We start from the raw sequence: 17,705 nt of genomic DNA, 5'->3' as shown, positions 1-17,705 counted from the left end.
GTGTCCCAAAGTCGAATGTTCCATACAGGTGAGACACATGGTCGTGTCTCTGCTAATGGAATATACCTAGGCTATTTTCCAAGCTTTGGTCAATCTTAATCTCTTACACACTTATACAAAATCAAAAGCATATAACATGGTATTCATTTAATGATTAAATATTCTCAATTAAACCACAAACATAGCATTTGTATGTCATCATACATGTGTCTCTCAGACTCATTTTACCTTGTTTATTATAGTACCACTTATACATTTATACCAAGATTATCATCTTACCAAATATCTTCACTTAATCATCAAGCATTCATATTTAAACCTAGATCATATCTTTATAAAATACCACAATTCAGATGCGCAAAATGACATGTTTGCCTGAAACATTTCAATTCAACTCCATACCCAACAAGCATTACATTGAGACTAGTCATATATATATATACATGTCATGATACATATCATTCTCTTTCTGTTTTCTTATAAACACATATCATTTATTTCATTATATCAATATTTCATATACCATAGTTTCCATGTATTTCACATATATTTATTTTCCTCCTCCTCTCCATTCCACATCCTTAATGTATATAGCATTCTTGTAAGTACGATTTCACAATTTACTAATAAATGCTCACATCAAACTTTCCACACGAGTCATAGTCACTTACTTATTTATAATTCGAGCTACAGAGCTCCAAATTAAGATTCGTAAATTTACCCTAAAACTAGACTCACATATCTTTCCACCATAAAATTTTCATAATTTTTGGTTTAGCCAATTAGTACATTTTATTCATTAAAATTTCCCCTATTTCACTTCCTGACAGTTCTGACCTCTCTTCACTAAAAATTAATTATCTCACAGTACAGAACTCGGATAATGTTCTTGTTGATTTATATTGAAAATAGACTCATTAGGGATTTTAAAAATATAAGTTTAAGCCTCTAATTATTTGTATCCAAATTTTTGTGATTTTCCAAAGTCAGAACAGGGTATCACGTAATCATTCTGAACCAGTCTCACAAAAACATAAATATCTCAAAATATAGAACTCCTTTTCTTGATATATTTCTTTTATATAAAAATAGACTCATTAATATTTAATTTGATATCTAATGCAGTCTCTGATTCAATTTATACTATTTTTGGTGATTTTTCAAAATCACATCACTGCTACTGTCTAAAACAGTTTTATTGCTAATTCACTCTTTCACACTGTTTTTGTATTAACCTCATTTTAACATACATATCACAAATCATTTTCACCACATTTCATTCATCACAAGTATAGGCCCATGATCACAAGGTCACCATAAAATCATCCTCATGTATAACTTACTTGTTTATAACCTCACCACATCCTGGTCACTTAATGAACACATCATTCACATAATCAAGTTCATGCACTTATTCATCACAAAACTCACAAAGCAATACATAGAGAGTCTCCCGTTGAACACTTCGGATCAATCCTCAATACTTGGTGGTTTCAGCACATAGCTCCACCCATCATATAGTTCGGCTCTCTTGTACACATGGTGAACACTCAATACCACCCATGTGACCTAGCCAATTTATCTCGTAGCTCTCTTGTCTACATGGTGTCTTTCACCTGGAACCACGCATGCGACCTAGCTACATATATCCCGTAACTCTCTTGTCTACATGGTGTACACATAGTATCACCCATGCGACCTAGCTACATCATAATGTCTTGTAGCTCTCTTGTACACATGATGTGCACTCAAGACCATACATGTGACCTAGCTATATACTATCTCAGATCATCCAATCTTTCCAGAAGGTTCAACTGGATTTCTCTCTTTTCCCACAATTTCACCAATCAAGTAATTATCCACAAACATATTTCCAATATTATTATAAAATATCATAATACAAGTAATATTGATGTATTACTTACATATAAACTTACATCTCATTTAATATCAAGGCAATAACATTAAATTACACATTGCCTTATTAAAAATCATATGAACTTACAATTTCCCATAATATCCATAATCATAGATATCACATTTATGTATGATAATTCAATGCACTTCGTGAACCATAGACATATTTTAAATCAATTCATAAACTTGGCACCATAATCATTTAATTTAATATAATTCAATTAATTCACTAAATTTAACTTTCAAATATAAATTACAGCATTTTGCTGTATTATTATCATACCAGCTTACATACTTTCAACACCTCGGAAATCATAATGAATATATCAATTTTACATTGAAACATGCATAAATTAATGCTTATTATACATATGAACTTACTCGATACTAAAACGGCTATTTTACCAACTTTCCCAATTTTCGATTTTTCTCTCATTCTAGGTTCAAATCTCGTTTTCCGGGATCTAAAACATCATATTTTACTTATTTAATTAATGTACTATTCAAAACAGTCCTTAACTCAAACTTTGGAAAAATTACAATTTTGCCCCTAAACTTTTACATATTTACACTTTTTCCCCTAGCCTCGGGAATTAAAATTCATCCCTTATTCTTATGTTTTATGACATGCTGATAACTTTTCCCTTCTATGGCAACATCAAATTCTCACTCTAACATATACTTATGACTATTAGGTATTTTTACCGATTAAGCCCTTTTACTCGTTTTCACTCAAAACCGAGTAGCACAAGTTGTCTAACATAATTTAAAACCTCATATTTTATTATAAAACAGTAAAATAAACATATTTCACCTATGGGTGTTTTTCCAAATATGAACCCTAGCTTAAATTATTGCTAGAATAAGCTTAATCAAATTACCGGGATTCCAAAAGCGTAAAGAACTTGAAAAACGGGGTTAGAACGGACTTACTATTAAGCTTGGAAAGCTTGAAAACCCTAGCCATGGCTTCCCCCATGCTAATTTCGGCCTCCATGAGAAAGATGAGTCAATTTTGGCTTTATTTTCCCTTTTTATTTCTTTTAATTACCAAATGACCAAAATGCCCTTCCTTACTAAACTTTCAAAAATTCCATCCATGTCCAATTTTTTTCCATCACTTAGAAACTAGGAAAATTCTATTTAAGACCTCCTAATTAATATTTCAAAGCAATTTCATACTAGAAACTTCTAGAATGCAAGTTTTGCAACTTACTCAATTTAGTCCCTAACTTCAAATTGAGTACTTTATGCATAGAATTTCTTCACGAAATTTTCACACAATCATGCAATCATATCATAGACCTCAAAATAATCATAAAATAATTATTTCTATCTTGGATTTTGTGGTCCCAAAATCATAGACCTCAAAATAATCATAAAATAATTATTTCTATCTCGGATTTTGTGGTCCCAAAACCTCTGTTCCAACTAGACCCAATTTTGGGTTATTACAGTTTGCACTTTCTAGTTTAGCATTTGGCTAAGTCGATGCTTGGTTTGAATATGATGAATGCCAGTTGTACTTATGGACCTAAATTAGTTAAATACCTTAAGTTGTTAAATGAAGCATATAATTATGTAATGCTAGAAGTAGGGCTTGGAATATTGAAGTTCAATAGGTGATTAAGTTTTGTGAATCATGAATTGTAAAATGTGGTAATTGGTGATTTGGCTTAGTTAGTTTATGTTTTGTTTGAATTGGTTGATTGATGTGAATTTGAAGTTAGCAAACTTAAATGAAAGTTCAAACATGTTTGGTTGATGACTTGAAATATGTAGCAATGTGATTTATGCCAAAACAGAGGCAACATCGCGACCTTGAATCCTCGATGTCGCAACATGGCTCGACAGTGAGTGGTGTCGCGACATAAAGATGCTTGACGTTGCGACATAACTCATTGAGTTGATGATGTTGTGACGTGGAATTATGAAGTCGCGAAATCGGTTCGATAATTTTCAAAACTTTATAATTTGGTCCTAATTTAGGCTCGGGTTAGTAAAAGAGCTTTCATAAGCTCTTGTAGGACCCGAAAATGACTATGTTGCATATTTGAATGTGAATGATACTTATTTACATAAATGATTGGTTGAAATTTACAAAATTATTTGTTGTTGCTCCGACAACGGATGTAACGTTCTGTAGCTCGGACCCGACTATCGAGTTAGGCGAGAGGTGTTACAGATAAACACCATAGTTACCACCTAACTCTCCAAGTAGGACATTAAATGTCGAAATGTCAATTCCACTCTTGTAATAGGCATGAAGTGTCAATATATATATATATATGAAACAATCGGTGAAACACATATAGTTCAATACATATCCAACCAACTCTCTAGAGCGCAAAGCACTATCTAGAACACTATGATCCCATACAATGATGCTATACTGTTACGGTAATCATATGGCATCCAACTAATTTCTTATCTAGATTACAAGGGCACTATAACCTGGATATGAAATTTTGCATACTTTTGGTTAAAACAATTAAGATTACTTTACATTCTTTCCAACCAAATACATTTACCCACATATAACTTTTATGGTTCTATTTCAATTTATTAACACACAGTTATCATAAAGTCATTTCACACCTTTGAAATACTATAAATTAAATATTTATTTACTCTAACATTCATTTTTTTTCTATATTTTATACTATTTTTAGTCTTTTAATTACTCTTTTTTCATACTTAAGCGTATCATCAATGAATTTCCAAATTCTCAATATTTAACTTCTTTAAATATTCTAATTAAATTTCTAAGCAAATAAACACACCCTTAAAGGTTGTAGAGCACAAAAGAAGACTCCAAGCTTATCAAAACTTGCTTACTATCTATCTTCCATTTAACTTTGCTTCAGGTTTCGCAAAAACACTAATACCAAAACCAAGTTACCATGAAACCATAATTATAAAGCATCAAGTATTCAAGAAAACTATGAAAGCATGAAACGATTCTAACTTTCTCAACCGGAAACCTCCCATAAACTTTCTAACACTTCACTACTTGACTTAATTCCACTCTCAAAGTGATGGGCTTTTGCTACCTGACATTTTCACTCAAACTCATTCAATTTCTTTGCTAATTAAAGGAGTGTTTCACAGTTTAAAGATATTTCTTTTCTTCCTTTTCACTGAACGAGGAAGAGGGTTGAGTACAAGACCCTTTATTTTCTTATTTGGCTTAATATATTGATTGGTCCCTCCACTTGACAACTTTTTCATATTAACCCCTAGACTCTCTTTTTTTTTTGGATCATACCAGTCCCTAAAATTGGCAACCGTTACCTACATTAGTCTCTAAGGCTAACCCTGTTTACTTTTTAAAAATTTCAATGACATGGACCAATATCATTGTAAAGAGATGAGTGAGTAGTTGGCTAGAGGAAATTGATTCTAGGCTTCTAGATGGGTGATGAAGGGAGGAGTCAAAAGATTAAGAAGAGCGCTAAAAGACGACAGTGATGAAATCAATTTTTTAATTTTTAATTATAGATTTTAAAATAATTTTAATAATTTTTATTTTTATATATTTTTAATTTATTAAATTAACTGATATATAAAAATTATTTATTTATACACATGTCACTACAGGGTTGGTTGATTTTGCTACAAATAAAAAATGTTAAGGACATTAGTTGCAGATCTATGTAACCGTTGTTAACTTTAGGAGCCAATATGATCCAAAAAATATCTAGGGGTCAATGTGAAAAAAAATTGACAAGTTGAAGGGCCAATGTATATATTATTTCTTTTGTCTAATAAAAGCTTAATCTTTATCAAAGCAACATCCAACAGTGGGAATTTAGTGGAAATCAATGGAGATGAAAAATCTCATCCACTAAGCTATTTTTATCTGAGGTATAATTGCACATAAGGCCTTGGCTTAATTACATTCTTTCTTTTCTCACTTTTAAATATAAACTTTATATATTTCGATCTAACAACTCACATATTGACTTTGAAATTTTCCAGTGTCCCCTTTGATTAATAAAAAATAAATACGATAAATATGATGCTCATTCTTGGGAGTTTTAATGGGATATTTAAAATGGTGTAAATTACAACATAAAAACTTGAGGGCATTATAGAAAAGACAGATTTCTATTCTTTAGCCTTTGAGTGTCTTATAAAGAGATCTCCTCCATCTTTCCAAAAATTTCATGTATCAACTTATTGATATTTTTTCTTCACAAGAATTGATTATTATGTGATGCATTTTTATAAATTCGTACCAAAATGCTTTGATTAAAAGTGACTTAATGAATGAAGGAGAACTGTGAAATCAAGATCTTACGAGTCAAAAACTTGATGAGCCATCAACCTCGCGAGTTGAAGCCATCAACTTTCTAACCTGAATTCAGCCAGAGGTGACAGGTGTTATATTTCCACTTCCATTTTATTTTTACATGAATTTTGAAAGTATTTAATGTCAATTAAACATATTAATTGATTATTTTTAATTTAATATTATACTTTTTTTAAATTCACTGTATAAATATGGTACAATTATAAATATAATATATGTATAAATATATGTCCGGTTAATTATAATCTAAAATTTAACCAATATAAAGTACAATAGACGAAAACTCAGACAAAATAAAAAAAATTGGACAAAACCTTCATATGACATATGTGAAATTGAGTCCCACCTAGGGGTGAGTATTCGATCGAATCGAGTCAGATCGAGTCAAAAAATTTCGAGTTAGTCGAATTAACGAATTCTATTTTAGCAACCGAACTCAATTTGAATTTTTTTCGAATTGGATCGAATCGAGTCAAAAAATTTCGAGTCAAGTCGAGTCGAGTTAACGAATCCTATCATTTGTACTCAATGTTGCGCTTACATGAACCGATTATTTAACTAAGAAACGAAGTATAAAATTATTTAACAACATAAACAATATAATGGTTTTGCCTTTTAACTTAATTAGTAAACATTTATCAAAACAACATAGTTTTATCTTTTAACTTAATGGTTTTGACTTTTAACTTTAGAAAAGGTAAACATTTATCAAAATGACGTAGTTTTGCTTTTTCTTATTCGGATTTTCGGATAACTCGAATTGTGTAATTCACATTCGAGTTAATCCGAAAAACTTATTTTTTATTCGAATTGATCCAAATAACTTGATTAACTCGAACTATTTAATTCAAAATTTGAAAATTTTATCAAATTTTTTGAATCGAATCAGATTTTACTCAACTCTAATCCAACCTATTAAGATTAGGATGATGAAACGCAAACCCAAATACTTAAAATCCATGAACAAAATATTTTAAAGTATAAAATAAAATTACAAAATAGTCAGCATTTACTAAAACGATCTTGCTTTACCGTCCATCTCCATTAAAAGAAAATGTCTTCATTCAGAAGTCATGGGTATTAAATCCGTAATGAGATCGAGTTCTGGCATTACTATACTTAATCCATCAACCTATGTTTAAATAAAGTAAATCCAATTCAAAAATAGAAAGAGAGGGGGGTAACTATGAAAATTAGAAAATGTACAGCTTTAGAAAGAAATTTCACGAAGATTAAGGGTCCACCAAATAAATATTAAATACCATGTATAAATCGTTGAATTTTTTTTTTTAAAAAAAAAAACACACCCATGCATAAAATAAATTTTATAAAAATATAACCGTAATATAATGTCATTTCGTAGTTCATTTGAAATGTTGGATTGAAAAGAAGGCAGCGGCAATTCAGAGAACAAAGGGGGCATCCACCCGCCGAGACAAGCGCGGCTCAATAGTCTCTCAGCCGCTTAAACTCGCATTGTAATACCTCGACATCCCGGCCCTTATTCTTTTCAGCCCTTTTTTTTTCGCATTTTCTCCTGAGATTGTTATTGATAATTTTATTTTGTTGAATCGATTTTTTTTTTTTAATTTTGAATTTGGGTAGGCAAAGGCTGCTAGGAGACTATGCATTGAAAGGATAAACGAGAGGCTTCTGATTGGGAAATTTCGCTTTCTGGAAAGCTCCCATTCGGTAATTTATTTTAATTCAACTTTTTTGGTTTTTACATAATTCATCTATTTTGTATTGCATTGTGTTCTGTTAGATTTAGTTTTGTTTAATGACTTTTTAAATAAGATATTATTGTTTTACTATTGCTTAATCTGATTTTCTTTTATTATTGTTATATATAAAAAAGATGATGTTGTCAAAAGTTGAAACTAGGAAGAATGGTGGAAAACCGGGTAAGTTGTTGAATGAAATTGAAGTTATTAGCAAAGCGTTGTATTTGGACAAGAACCCTCCAATGACTTCATTTTATGCTTCTAATCCTCGTTTCAAATCAGTCATGAAAACCCACTCTTTGGAACCAAAACGAAACCTTAAGAATAGTAATGAGGACCCATCACGTAAAGACAAGAAATCCATTTGGAATTGGAAGCCGTTGAAAGCATTTTCGAATGATAAAGGCCGTAGGTTTACTTGTTGTTTCTTGCTTCAAGTACACTCCATTGATGGTTTGCCGGTCAGTTTTAAAGAACTTAGTCTATGTGTGCATTGGAAGAGGCGGGATGAGGATCTAGTGACTGAACCCGTTAAAGTTTTTGATGGAACTGCTAAATTTGAAGAGAAGTTGACACACACTTGCTCGGTGTATGGTACTAAAAGCGGATCTCACAATTCAGCCAAGTATGACGCAAAGCATTTCCTGCTTTATGCTTCTGTGTTTGGGGCACCAGACCTTGATTTGGGGAAGCATCGAGTTGACCTTACACGGTTGCTTCCACTCACATTGGAGGAATTGGAGGAAGAGAAGAGCTCGGGGAAATGGACAACAAGTTTTAAGTTATCAGGGAAGGCCAGGGGTGCTATAATGAATGTTAGTTTCGATTATTTGGTTTTATCAGATATGAAGCAGAATAGAAAAGCAGGTACTGAATTTGGTCACGATGATCAGCAGGCCACAATGAAGCATGTTGAGAGTCTTCCCTGTTTGGTTAACACCACATCCTTATCTCGCTTTCTGGAGGAGATAAAAGATCTTCATGAAATTTTGCCCATTTCAAAGTCAGACACCGATGTGGTAGATCAGAAATTTGATGAATACAAGTCAGATGATGCTTCAATTGCTTCTAAGCCTGATCCTAACACGTTGATTGAACATTTTGAGCCCACTAGACCTCCATCTTCTGTTGCGTCTAAATTAAATGAATATATTGAGAAAGAAACTGAAGATAATGATTTTTCTTTTGTGGAAAAAGGGAAAGAGTTATCTTCACAGGGACAGATTAGGTTGGAGGAAGTTTCCATGGCGGATGCCAACTCCAAAGTAGAAAGTTATCAAGTTATTGAAATTAATCCTGGCAAGGGTGTAAATTCTGAAGAGTCCTATGAGCTTCATCCCTTAAATGAGGTGACTTGTGTTAATCAAGAAGACGCGCTTTTGTTGCAAGATAGCGATTCCAAAGAGGATGACCAGTTCTCAAAAGAATCACTGATGAGAGAGTTGGAGTTAGCTTTAGATGGAATTACAAATTTGGAGGCAGCCTTAGATTCTCCTGATACTGAAGACTTGGAAGACTACACGGAGCATATAGCTAATTATGAAACAAATAGGAAGTCGGAGTCACTTAGCTTGGATGGAGTTACTGAATCTGTGGCAAGTGAGTTCTTGAGTATGCTTGGAATTGATCACAGTCCATTCAGCTTGACTTCTGAGAGTGAGCCTGAATCACCAAGGGAGCGTTTACTAAGGCAATTTGAGAAAGAGACCCTAGCCAGTGGTTGTTCTTTATTTGATTTTGAAATGGCTGATGGGGAGGAACTAGAATGTGGCTTTGACATCTCAACTTCGGGGAGCTTGACTCAGGGTTTGGATATGTCATCTGTTGTTCTAGATGCTGTGCAAGACTATCAGATAGAAACTAATGGGAAGATCAAAGTGAGGGCTAAAGTTTTGGAAGACTTGGAGACAGAGGCTTTAATGCATGAATGGGGATTGAATGAGAGGGTTTTTCAGCATTTTCCACCTGCCTCTTCTTTTGGGCTTGGAAGTCCAGTTAAATTGCCTCCTGGAGAGCCACTTGCATTGCCCCCTCTTGGAGATGATTTAGGTCCATTACTTCGGACAAAGAATGGAGGGTTTTTACGATCTATGAATCCCTCACTTTTCAGAAATTCTAAAAGTGGTGGGAACCTGATCATGCAAGTGTCTAGTCCAGTTGTGGTACCTGCAGAAATGGGTTCTGATATAATGGACATACTTAAGCAACTGGCCTCAATTGGGATCGAAAAGCTCTCTATGCAGGCAAATAAGTTGATGCCTTTGGAGGATATAACTGGTAAGACAATGCAGCAAGTTGCATGGGAAGCTGCCTCCACTCTCGAGGTATCAGAGAGGTTTGTAACTCCATTTTTTATTTTTTTTCCTGCCATTTATATCTGTCATAAATTTTGTTTTGGAAATCGTACTTACATTATATACTATTGCTTCTTCTACGCAGGCAATATCGGTTGCAGCATGATCTTGAGTTTGGGCAAAATATGCCTAGCAGGCAAAAGAGAATTAAAAAATCACCTGGACCCACTTCTAACAAGTTTAGTTCATCCTCTGTCAATAAGATGGATTTGGATTATGTATCCCTTGAAGATCTTGTTCCACTGGCAATGGATAAGATTGAAGCACTCATGATGGAAGGGTTGAGAATTCAATCGGGCATGTCAGATGAGGATGCACCTTCAAACATCAGTGCACAGTCCATTGGAGAAATTTTGGCTCTTAAGGGTAAGGGGTTTGATATTACTGGATGCCTTGGTCTGGAGGGAACTGCTGGGTTGCAGTTGTTGGACATAAAAGACATTGGTGAGGATGTTGATGGATTGATGGGTCTGTCACTGACGCTTGATGAATGGATAAGATTTGATTGTGGGGATATTGGTGATGAAGATCAACCAAGTCAGCGAACTTCTAAAATCCTTGCTGCTCATCATGCTACATCGTTAGGCTTGATAAGCCGAGGGTCAAAGGGAGAGAAAGGACGGGGTAAAAAGTGTGGTTTGTTTGGGAATAACTTCACAGTTGCATTTATGGTGCAACTCCGCAATCCTATAAGAAACTATGAGCCAGTTGGTGCACCAATGCTTGCTCTGATTCAAGTGGAGAGAGTATTTTTCCCACCAAAGCCAAAGATTAAGATATACTGTACTGTATCGTCTGCTTTGAAGAATAACAATCTAGAGGATGATGATTCTGAGTCTGCTTTGAAGGAGGCAAAAATGGAGGATATGAAAGAAGAAAAAGCTTCCCAAGAGGAAGTGATTCCTCAATTCAGAATCACTGAAGTCCATGTTGCAGGTGTGAAGACTGAGCCTGGCAGGACAAAACTTTGGGGTAGCATAACCCAACAAAAGTCTGGTTCTCGTTGGTTGCTTGCCAATGGAATGGGAAAGAGCAGTAAACATCCATTACTGAAGTCCAATGCTGCTTCTAAATCTTCAACCCCTTCAACAACGAAGGTTCATCCAGGTGACACTTTGTGGAGCATCTCGTCCGGTATTCATGGTACAGGAGCCAAATGGAAAGACTGGGCAGCTCCCAATCGACATATTCGAAATCCTGATGTTATAATCCACAATGAAACTAGCAGATTGCGATGAGTTGTTCGTGCTTTGTAGTCTGCTTGAAAGGATCAACTGCTGCTAAATATGTTGTGACTGTTGGTGAGCCACGGTATACAACTCTGAGATTAGAAAGGGATGGTAAATTCTGCTTGTGGAGATTTTCTTGTATTTATTTTTATTGTTCAATTCAACACTAAAGCAAAGGTGAGGTTACATTTTCATTCTGGTCTTGTAAATTTATATATTTTTGTGATCAAGAATGTATGGTGTAACTCATGTCTGACTTAGTGCAATTGTGTTGTCTTATTGGTCTCCTCAACCAATCTTTCATTTTTTTTTCTTCATGCTGCTGCCTTGGGGTGCGCCAAATGGTGGTGCCATGTTCAAATTTGCAATCAGAATGGAGTATCTGGCTTGATTCTTTAAAAGCTCACTTGAAACTAAGAAAAAGAAATGATCCCAAAAATCTGAAACTAATGAACACAGAGCTTAAATCAATATAAGTTTATTGTACTGGCATCTCAGACATCTTCATCGTCATTGCCAACTTCATCAGCGGAAAGATTCTGCGCTTTTTCCTTAATAACCCCATACTTTTTAGGTGCTAGTTTAGCCATTTTTAAGGGTTAGTTTAGTAATGATTTTAAAAAATATTTTTAAAGTAGAATAGTATTTTGAGAAATAAAATATTTATCAAATAACAAATATACATTTAAATAATGTTTAAATTTGTTAATATTATTATATTTTAATAAGAATATAAAATATTTTATTATAACTTGTTGTTAATATTTTAATATATGAAATATAAATTTTAAATATTTTTAAGTAATAAATATTAATTATTTGTAAAATTTAATTAGAATATATAAACTATATTTTAAATATTTAAATATAACCATTAAATATTTTTAATTAGATATTAACACATTTTATTATTTTAAAAAATATTTTTATTTTTAATTAATGATTTTAACTCATTTGTAATTAAGCACTAACAAAAAAAACAAAAAGAAAATACTATGTTAATAGATGAGTGAAAAATAATTAAACACTAAAAGTGTTTTTGAGAGAGAAAAGTTAAAAATTTTAACTTTTAAAGTGTTTTTAAAAATTAAAAATTTCAGAAAAATAATTTAATTTTTCTTTAAAAATAATTTTGAAGCCAAATATGATTTTTTTAAGCCCAATGAGAACAACACCATAAGACCCAACCATATATGGCAACACCGATATATGAGTTACATCTGAAGCATACCTACAGCAGTGTCCGGTGACATGTGTCTTAGAGATCCAAAGTAAGTTATCACTTGAGCATTTATGGCATTCCACGTGCTAACCATTTGAATCCACATCTATCCTCGTCTCTTTATCGGTAGCCCACTGACAAGCTGGAGGATAATGCTTAGAGATGAAAAGAAAGCAAGAGTGTTGAAGATCATAAAATGACCATATTCAATACCCTGGTTGTATGCCATAACTGCAGTTCCAGCTTTCCGACAGTGCTCCAAAGGGTTCCCTTTCTCATCTACTGTTTCGTCTGCTTGCAAAGCATCCCCTGGAGGGGCTATTGCAGCTTGGTACGCCACCATTGCGATCAATGATGATACCACCATTAATGCACTTCGCTTCCTACTAAGCCAATCAGTGTGTTCTTTCTTTCTTATCGGCATCCTTGAATTGGTTTCTGATTTTTTGGATTTATTTGAGACCAGAGACTTTGGTATCTTAGGAATGTTTGATGGACTTGGAACCCATTTAACTGCAATTACATGCCGATCCTTTGAACTTAAAACTCCAGCATCTCTGAGAATAGATTCAATTTCCATGTCTCTCAAATCTCTGGGACTTTGTTTCAAAGTATCTAATGCTGTGAAGCCATTCTTATTCATTGCATTTATATCCAGTCCAGGAATAGTGAGGAAGAACTTTATGATCTGCAAAATTGTTACAGTTACAGTGACATTTTTATCAAATGAAATACAATTGAACCAAAGCTTTTGGATATTATTCAAATTGCTTAAACCAATAAGATTGAAATGAAAAGAAAGCATACCTCAATCAGCGTCCTGGCAACAGCAATACGTAACAAAGTATTCCCTTCACAATCCTTGTGATTCACCACTTCAGTATCAACATCTCTTCCAATCTCTTCAATCAAACTCTTCAAGCTCACCGGCAGATCCGGCCCTGGGGCCGGGATTGTTTGAGAGTACAGCCGTGCAAGACCAAAAACCAAAACCAAAAATGGGAAAAAGAATTTTAGGCTAAAATAAATTGATTAAATGTGAGCTTTTAATTTTTTTCCATAAAGTTCCAAAAAATTTTCTAACTTTTTAATGTATTATATTTTATAATTTTTTTAAAAGGAGTATAATTTATTGTTTAGTCTATGCCCAAAATGTAAGAACAGACTCACCTGCCTATTACTTCCAATACTCAAGTGCAATGCAGTTTCATCTCGTTCAATCACCACCCGAGCGGACTCAGGCCAAGCTCAAACCAACTCACTCACTATCTTAAACCCTGCACTTGGTGGCTGCCAGGTGGAGTGGTGTCCACCCATTTTGATTTCTCGCAATGGACATCTCTGTGTCCACCTTGACCAACCTTTGACTATCTAAAGATAACCTTTTGCTGCAGAAAGGTGAAGAGTAGAGTGGCCATGGGAATTACTCGAAAACCAATTAGAGGTTAAGATTCAGAAGCTGTTGGACGAAACTGAGGTGGCCTAGCATGGAGGAAACATGGAGAGGAGTCTCGGAGGCACAAGAAACTATTGAACAGTGAAGAATGAGAGGGTCTTCTTGGAGTAATTGTTGAAGGGACTTAATGTCTCCTTCCATGGCTGCATTTGATAGTTGATACCCGTTTTTCCATTTTTGTTTCCTTCTCTTTTTCCCCTCAAATTGAAATAACTTTCCTTTCTTCTTCAAGTGTCTATGTTTTTCATCTTTTTCATATATCTCCACTGTTTGATAGTGGATCAAGAATCAACCATCAAAGTTTGGTGTAACTAAAAAAACATAAGCCACCATTGAGAGTGGAAACAGACCAGAAAAACAAGAAGTGGATAGTGGCTTACTGTTAATGATGCATGGGGTCAAATTAAGTGTGTTTGGAAGCTTCTATTAATATGCGGCATTCACGTTAGTTTATGAGATTCTGCTTATATAATCATATGAAATACTGATACCATAGCTAAGTTCAGCTCCAAGTTTCTAAAATGCATGAATAAATCAGAAAAATATCAAATTTCCATTATTAACTTCATAAATACTAATAAGACAAGCTACGTAGACCAGAAATATAAGAGGTTACGATAATACAATGCAAATCAAATATAAGTACAGCGAGCCAGCTTATGGTTGCCAATTAGTTAAGCACCTCATCAAAACAGCTCCTAGTTTCCCTTCATTAATGGCCTCATAAACCTTCTCTATATCCTCTCCTGGACTCACTCTTTTTTCACCAATAAGAAGCTGAGTTCCAATTTCAGTCCTTACAAATCCATATATCGGATAACTCCTGCATTTCTCGATCCTATTAGCAATCCTAAATTCTCCATTTCCAAATTTCGTTCTTGCTTTCGGTAACTCTTCTTCCAGTCTTGCCTTGAGTTCCTCTATGAAAACTGGGATCCTTTTGAATATTGAAAACCCATTTTCATCGCCTTTACAATCCTTGAGAGCCCTTTCAACAAGCACTTGTCGTAGTTTAGGCAAAAGGGTATATGAAGGATTCATGGGGTCATCGAGATAGGAGAAAACTGGTTGGTGTTCAATAACCTGCAACAGTCCTTTCTCACAAAAACGTGATTCAAGCAGTGATCCATCTTCTGCGATGTAGAGTGTTTTCTTTACTACTTGGAGAAGCACTTGTTTCACTACTTCTCTCGTGTTTTCCTCCAAATGTCTCAAATCAATAGCCTGGCAAAGTGCCACCATAAACGTTGAGGACATGAGCTTTAGTATTTCAATGGCTTCTGCACTTTTTCTAGCTGAAATCAGGCCAAGGGAGTTCACGTCTTGGTTGTGTTGTTCGGCGCTTTGTACGTGCGTCGTGACGGGATTTGCAAGGTATTGGAGCTCGGAGCAATATGCTGCCATGGCGATCTCTGCTCCTTTGAATCCATAGTCTAAGCTCGGATTAGAGCCGCCACTCAAATTCGAAGGCAAACCGTTGTTGTAGTAATCGCAAACAAGCTCAGAGAATTGAGCAAACATGAGCTTCCCGATAGCTGCAATGGCGATTCGGAGATTGTCCATGGAGACACCTATAGGGGTTCCCTGGAAATTCCCACCATGGAGAGCAATGTCCCGGTCTACATCGATCAATGGATTATCGTTCACGGAATTAATTTCCCTCTCGATCGAATGCGTTGCGTGGCGAATAACTTCGATCTGTGGTCCAAGCCACTGAGGAGAGGTTCTAATTGCATACCTGTCTTGTTTAGGCTTTGTAAGAGGGTCTTTCTCATGCCTGATTTTGGCTTCTTTCATGTAATCACTTCCATCTAAAAGAAACTTCATGATAGCAGCCGATTCAATCTGGCCAGGATGGTGCTTGAGCTCATGAGTGAGGGGATCAGTGAACTCTGGCTTGCCGTGCATAACTTCGCAGAACAAAGCCGAAAGAATAACCGAAAGGAGAGCCAAAAGATTGGCATCGAAACAAACTGTTGCAGCCACAGCTGAACCAACAGCCGTTCCATTCACAAGAGCTAAACCTTCCTTTGCTTGTAGCTTGAAAGGAGAAGCAATTCCAGCTCTTTTCAAAGCTTCGATACCTTCGATCTCTTCGCCTTCAAGGGTGACAACCTTGGAGTTATGTCTGCCTGTCAACAACCCTGCAATGTAAGATAATGGGACAAGATCACCAGATGCTGTGATAGTTCCTCTTAGAGGCAGTTTTGGGATCAAATTTTGATTCATAAGCTTAGCCATCGCTTCAAGTATCTCCCAACGGATGCCGGAATAGCCTTGCATAAGCGTATTGGCACGCACAAGCATAGCTGCCTTGGAATAACTCGTCCGAAGATTTTCTTTCCCAATCACTCCGGCGTTCAAGAATCTTATAAGCTCGGCTTGGAGGTCGGCAGTTTTAGTGGTGCGCCGATGAGATGTAGCACCGAAACCGGTGGTGACTCCATAAGTGTCTGTGCCACGGGAGATGTTGTTAGTAACCCAGTCAGCACTGTTTGCCACCCGGTCTCGAGCAGTGGATTCATCAAGTGAAACCATCACTTGGTTTCGACGAGAAATGGCCGTGACCTGAGCCACCGTAAGGGTAGTGCCCTGAATTTCAACAGTATTAGCTTCCGCAAATTGTGACACCATTTGAGTAACGTCGTTGAAATGGGAGCAGTGGAGGGCATCAGCAGCCTTTTTCCAGTGCAAATGAGTTGAAGAGACAGAGCAACCATTTTCTGAAAGGCCAAACTCAGCAGTAGCCATTGCCAAAAAGGAGGAAAACAATTTCTGGTGAGAAAGGGTCAGTGAAGAATGTAAAAATGAGAGCTAGGTTTGTGGTTTGAAGTGGTGAGTTTGAGAAGGAAGTAATGGGTGAGTATTTATAGTGGTGAGTGAAGTGTGGTGGGTAAGTGGGAAAGGGCTGCTTTGGGTCTGGTCAACGGTCAAGTCCTTCTAAAATAAGCCACCCACATCATGTATGGGGGATTTTTTTACGAAAATAACCTTAAAAATAATTACTTACTTAAATAATTTATTTTTGGTTAACAATTTACATTAAAAATTAATTTTTAGTAAAATCATATACAATTATACCACTTATATAAATATTAAAAAATATTGTGATTTTTAAAATATAACTAAATTTAAACAATTTTACCTTTTTCTAAATTGGCACCACTAAATTTTAAGAAAATAGCTGCCTACCACCCTATTTCTCTATTAAAATAGGTAAAGATAATTTTTTCTTCACGTCACTTTTTATGATTTGTCTTTTTCTTTTTTTCTTTTAAGTTTTTATTTATTTAATTTTTTAAGTTTTTTATTTGTCCTTATTTATTTATTTTATTTGTTTATTATTGATTTTAAAAATTTGAAATGTATATTTAAAATATTTTATAATATTATTTTTAAAATTTTAAATATATTTTTTAATTTAAATATATTTTTAAAATTTTAAAATATTTTTAATAATATAAAATATTTAAATATTTTAAAGATAT

At 34.7% G+C, this 17,705-nt stretch overlaps 2 protein-coding genes and 1 pseudogene across 3 annotated transcripts; 1 reads left to right on the top strand and 2 right to left on the bottom strand.

The window, feature by feature from the left end:
• The first annotated feature begins 7,531 nt into the window (after positions 1-7,531).
• Positions 7,532-11,831, top strand: LOC108471233 (protein PLASTID MOVEMENT IMPAIRED 1-RELATED 1-like). Of its 2 annotated transcripts, XM_053030019.1 has the most exons (5): positions 7,532-7,710; positions 7,838-7,924; positions 8,091-8,136; positions 8,239-10,291; positions 10,396-11,831. In XM_053030019.1, the coding sequence occupies exons 3-5, from the start codon at positions 8,091-8,093 to the stop codon at positions 11,546-11,548; spliced, it is 3,252 nt and encodes a 1,083-aa protein (XP_052885979.1). In that variant the 5' UTR covers positions 7,532-7,710; positions 7,838-7,924; the 3' UTR covers positions 11,549-11,831. The 2 variants fall into 2 exon arrangements, with proteins under 2 accessions (XP_052885979.1, XP_052885978.1); XM_053030018.1 differs by having other exon boundaries at positions 8,091-10,291.
• Positions 11,832-12,867: 1,036 nt separating this feature from the next.
• Positions 12,868-14,550, bottom strand: LOC108471935 (ankyrin repeat-containing protein NPR4-like; annotated as a pseudogene).
• Positions 14,551-14,747: 197 nt separating this feature from the next.
• LOC108472628 (phenylalanine ammonia-lyase-like) lies at positions 14,748-17,052 on the bottom strand. Its single transcript, XM_017774176.2, has one exon. The coding sequence runs from the start codon at positions 16,966-16,968 to the stop codon at positions 14,875-14,877; it is 2,094 nt and encodes a 697-aa protein (XP_017629665.1). The 5' UTR covers positions 16,969-17,052; the 3' UTR covers positions 14,748-14,874.
• Positions 17,053-17,705: the final 653 nt, after the last annotated feature.

The sequence above is a fragment of the Gossypium arboreum genome, chromosome 6 (assembly GCF_025698485.1).
Source record: "Gossypium arboreum isolate Shixiya-1 chromosome 6, ASM2569848v2, whole genome shotgun sequence".
NCBI lineage: Eukaryota > Viridiplantae > Streptophyta > Magnoliopsida > Malvales > Malvaceae > Gossypium > Gossypium arboreum.
This window is presented reverse-complemented; position numbering and strand designations above follow the sequence as displayed.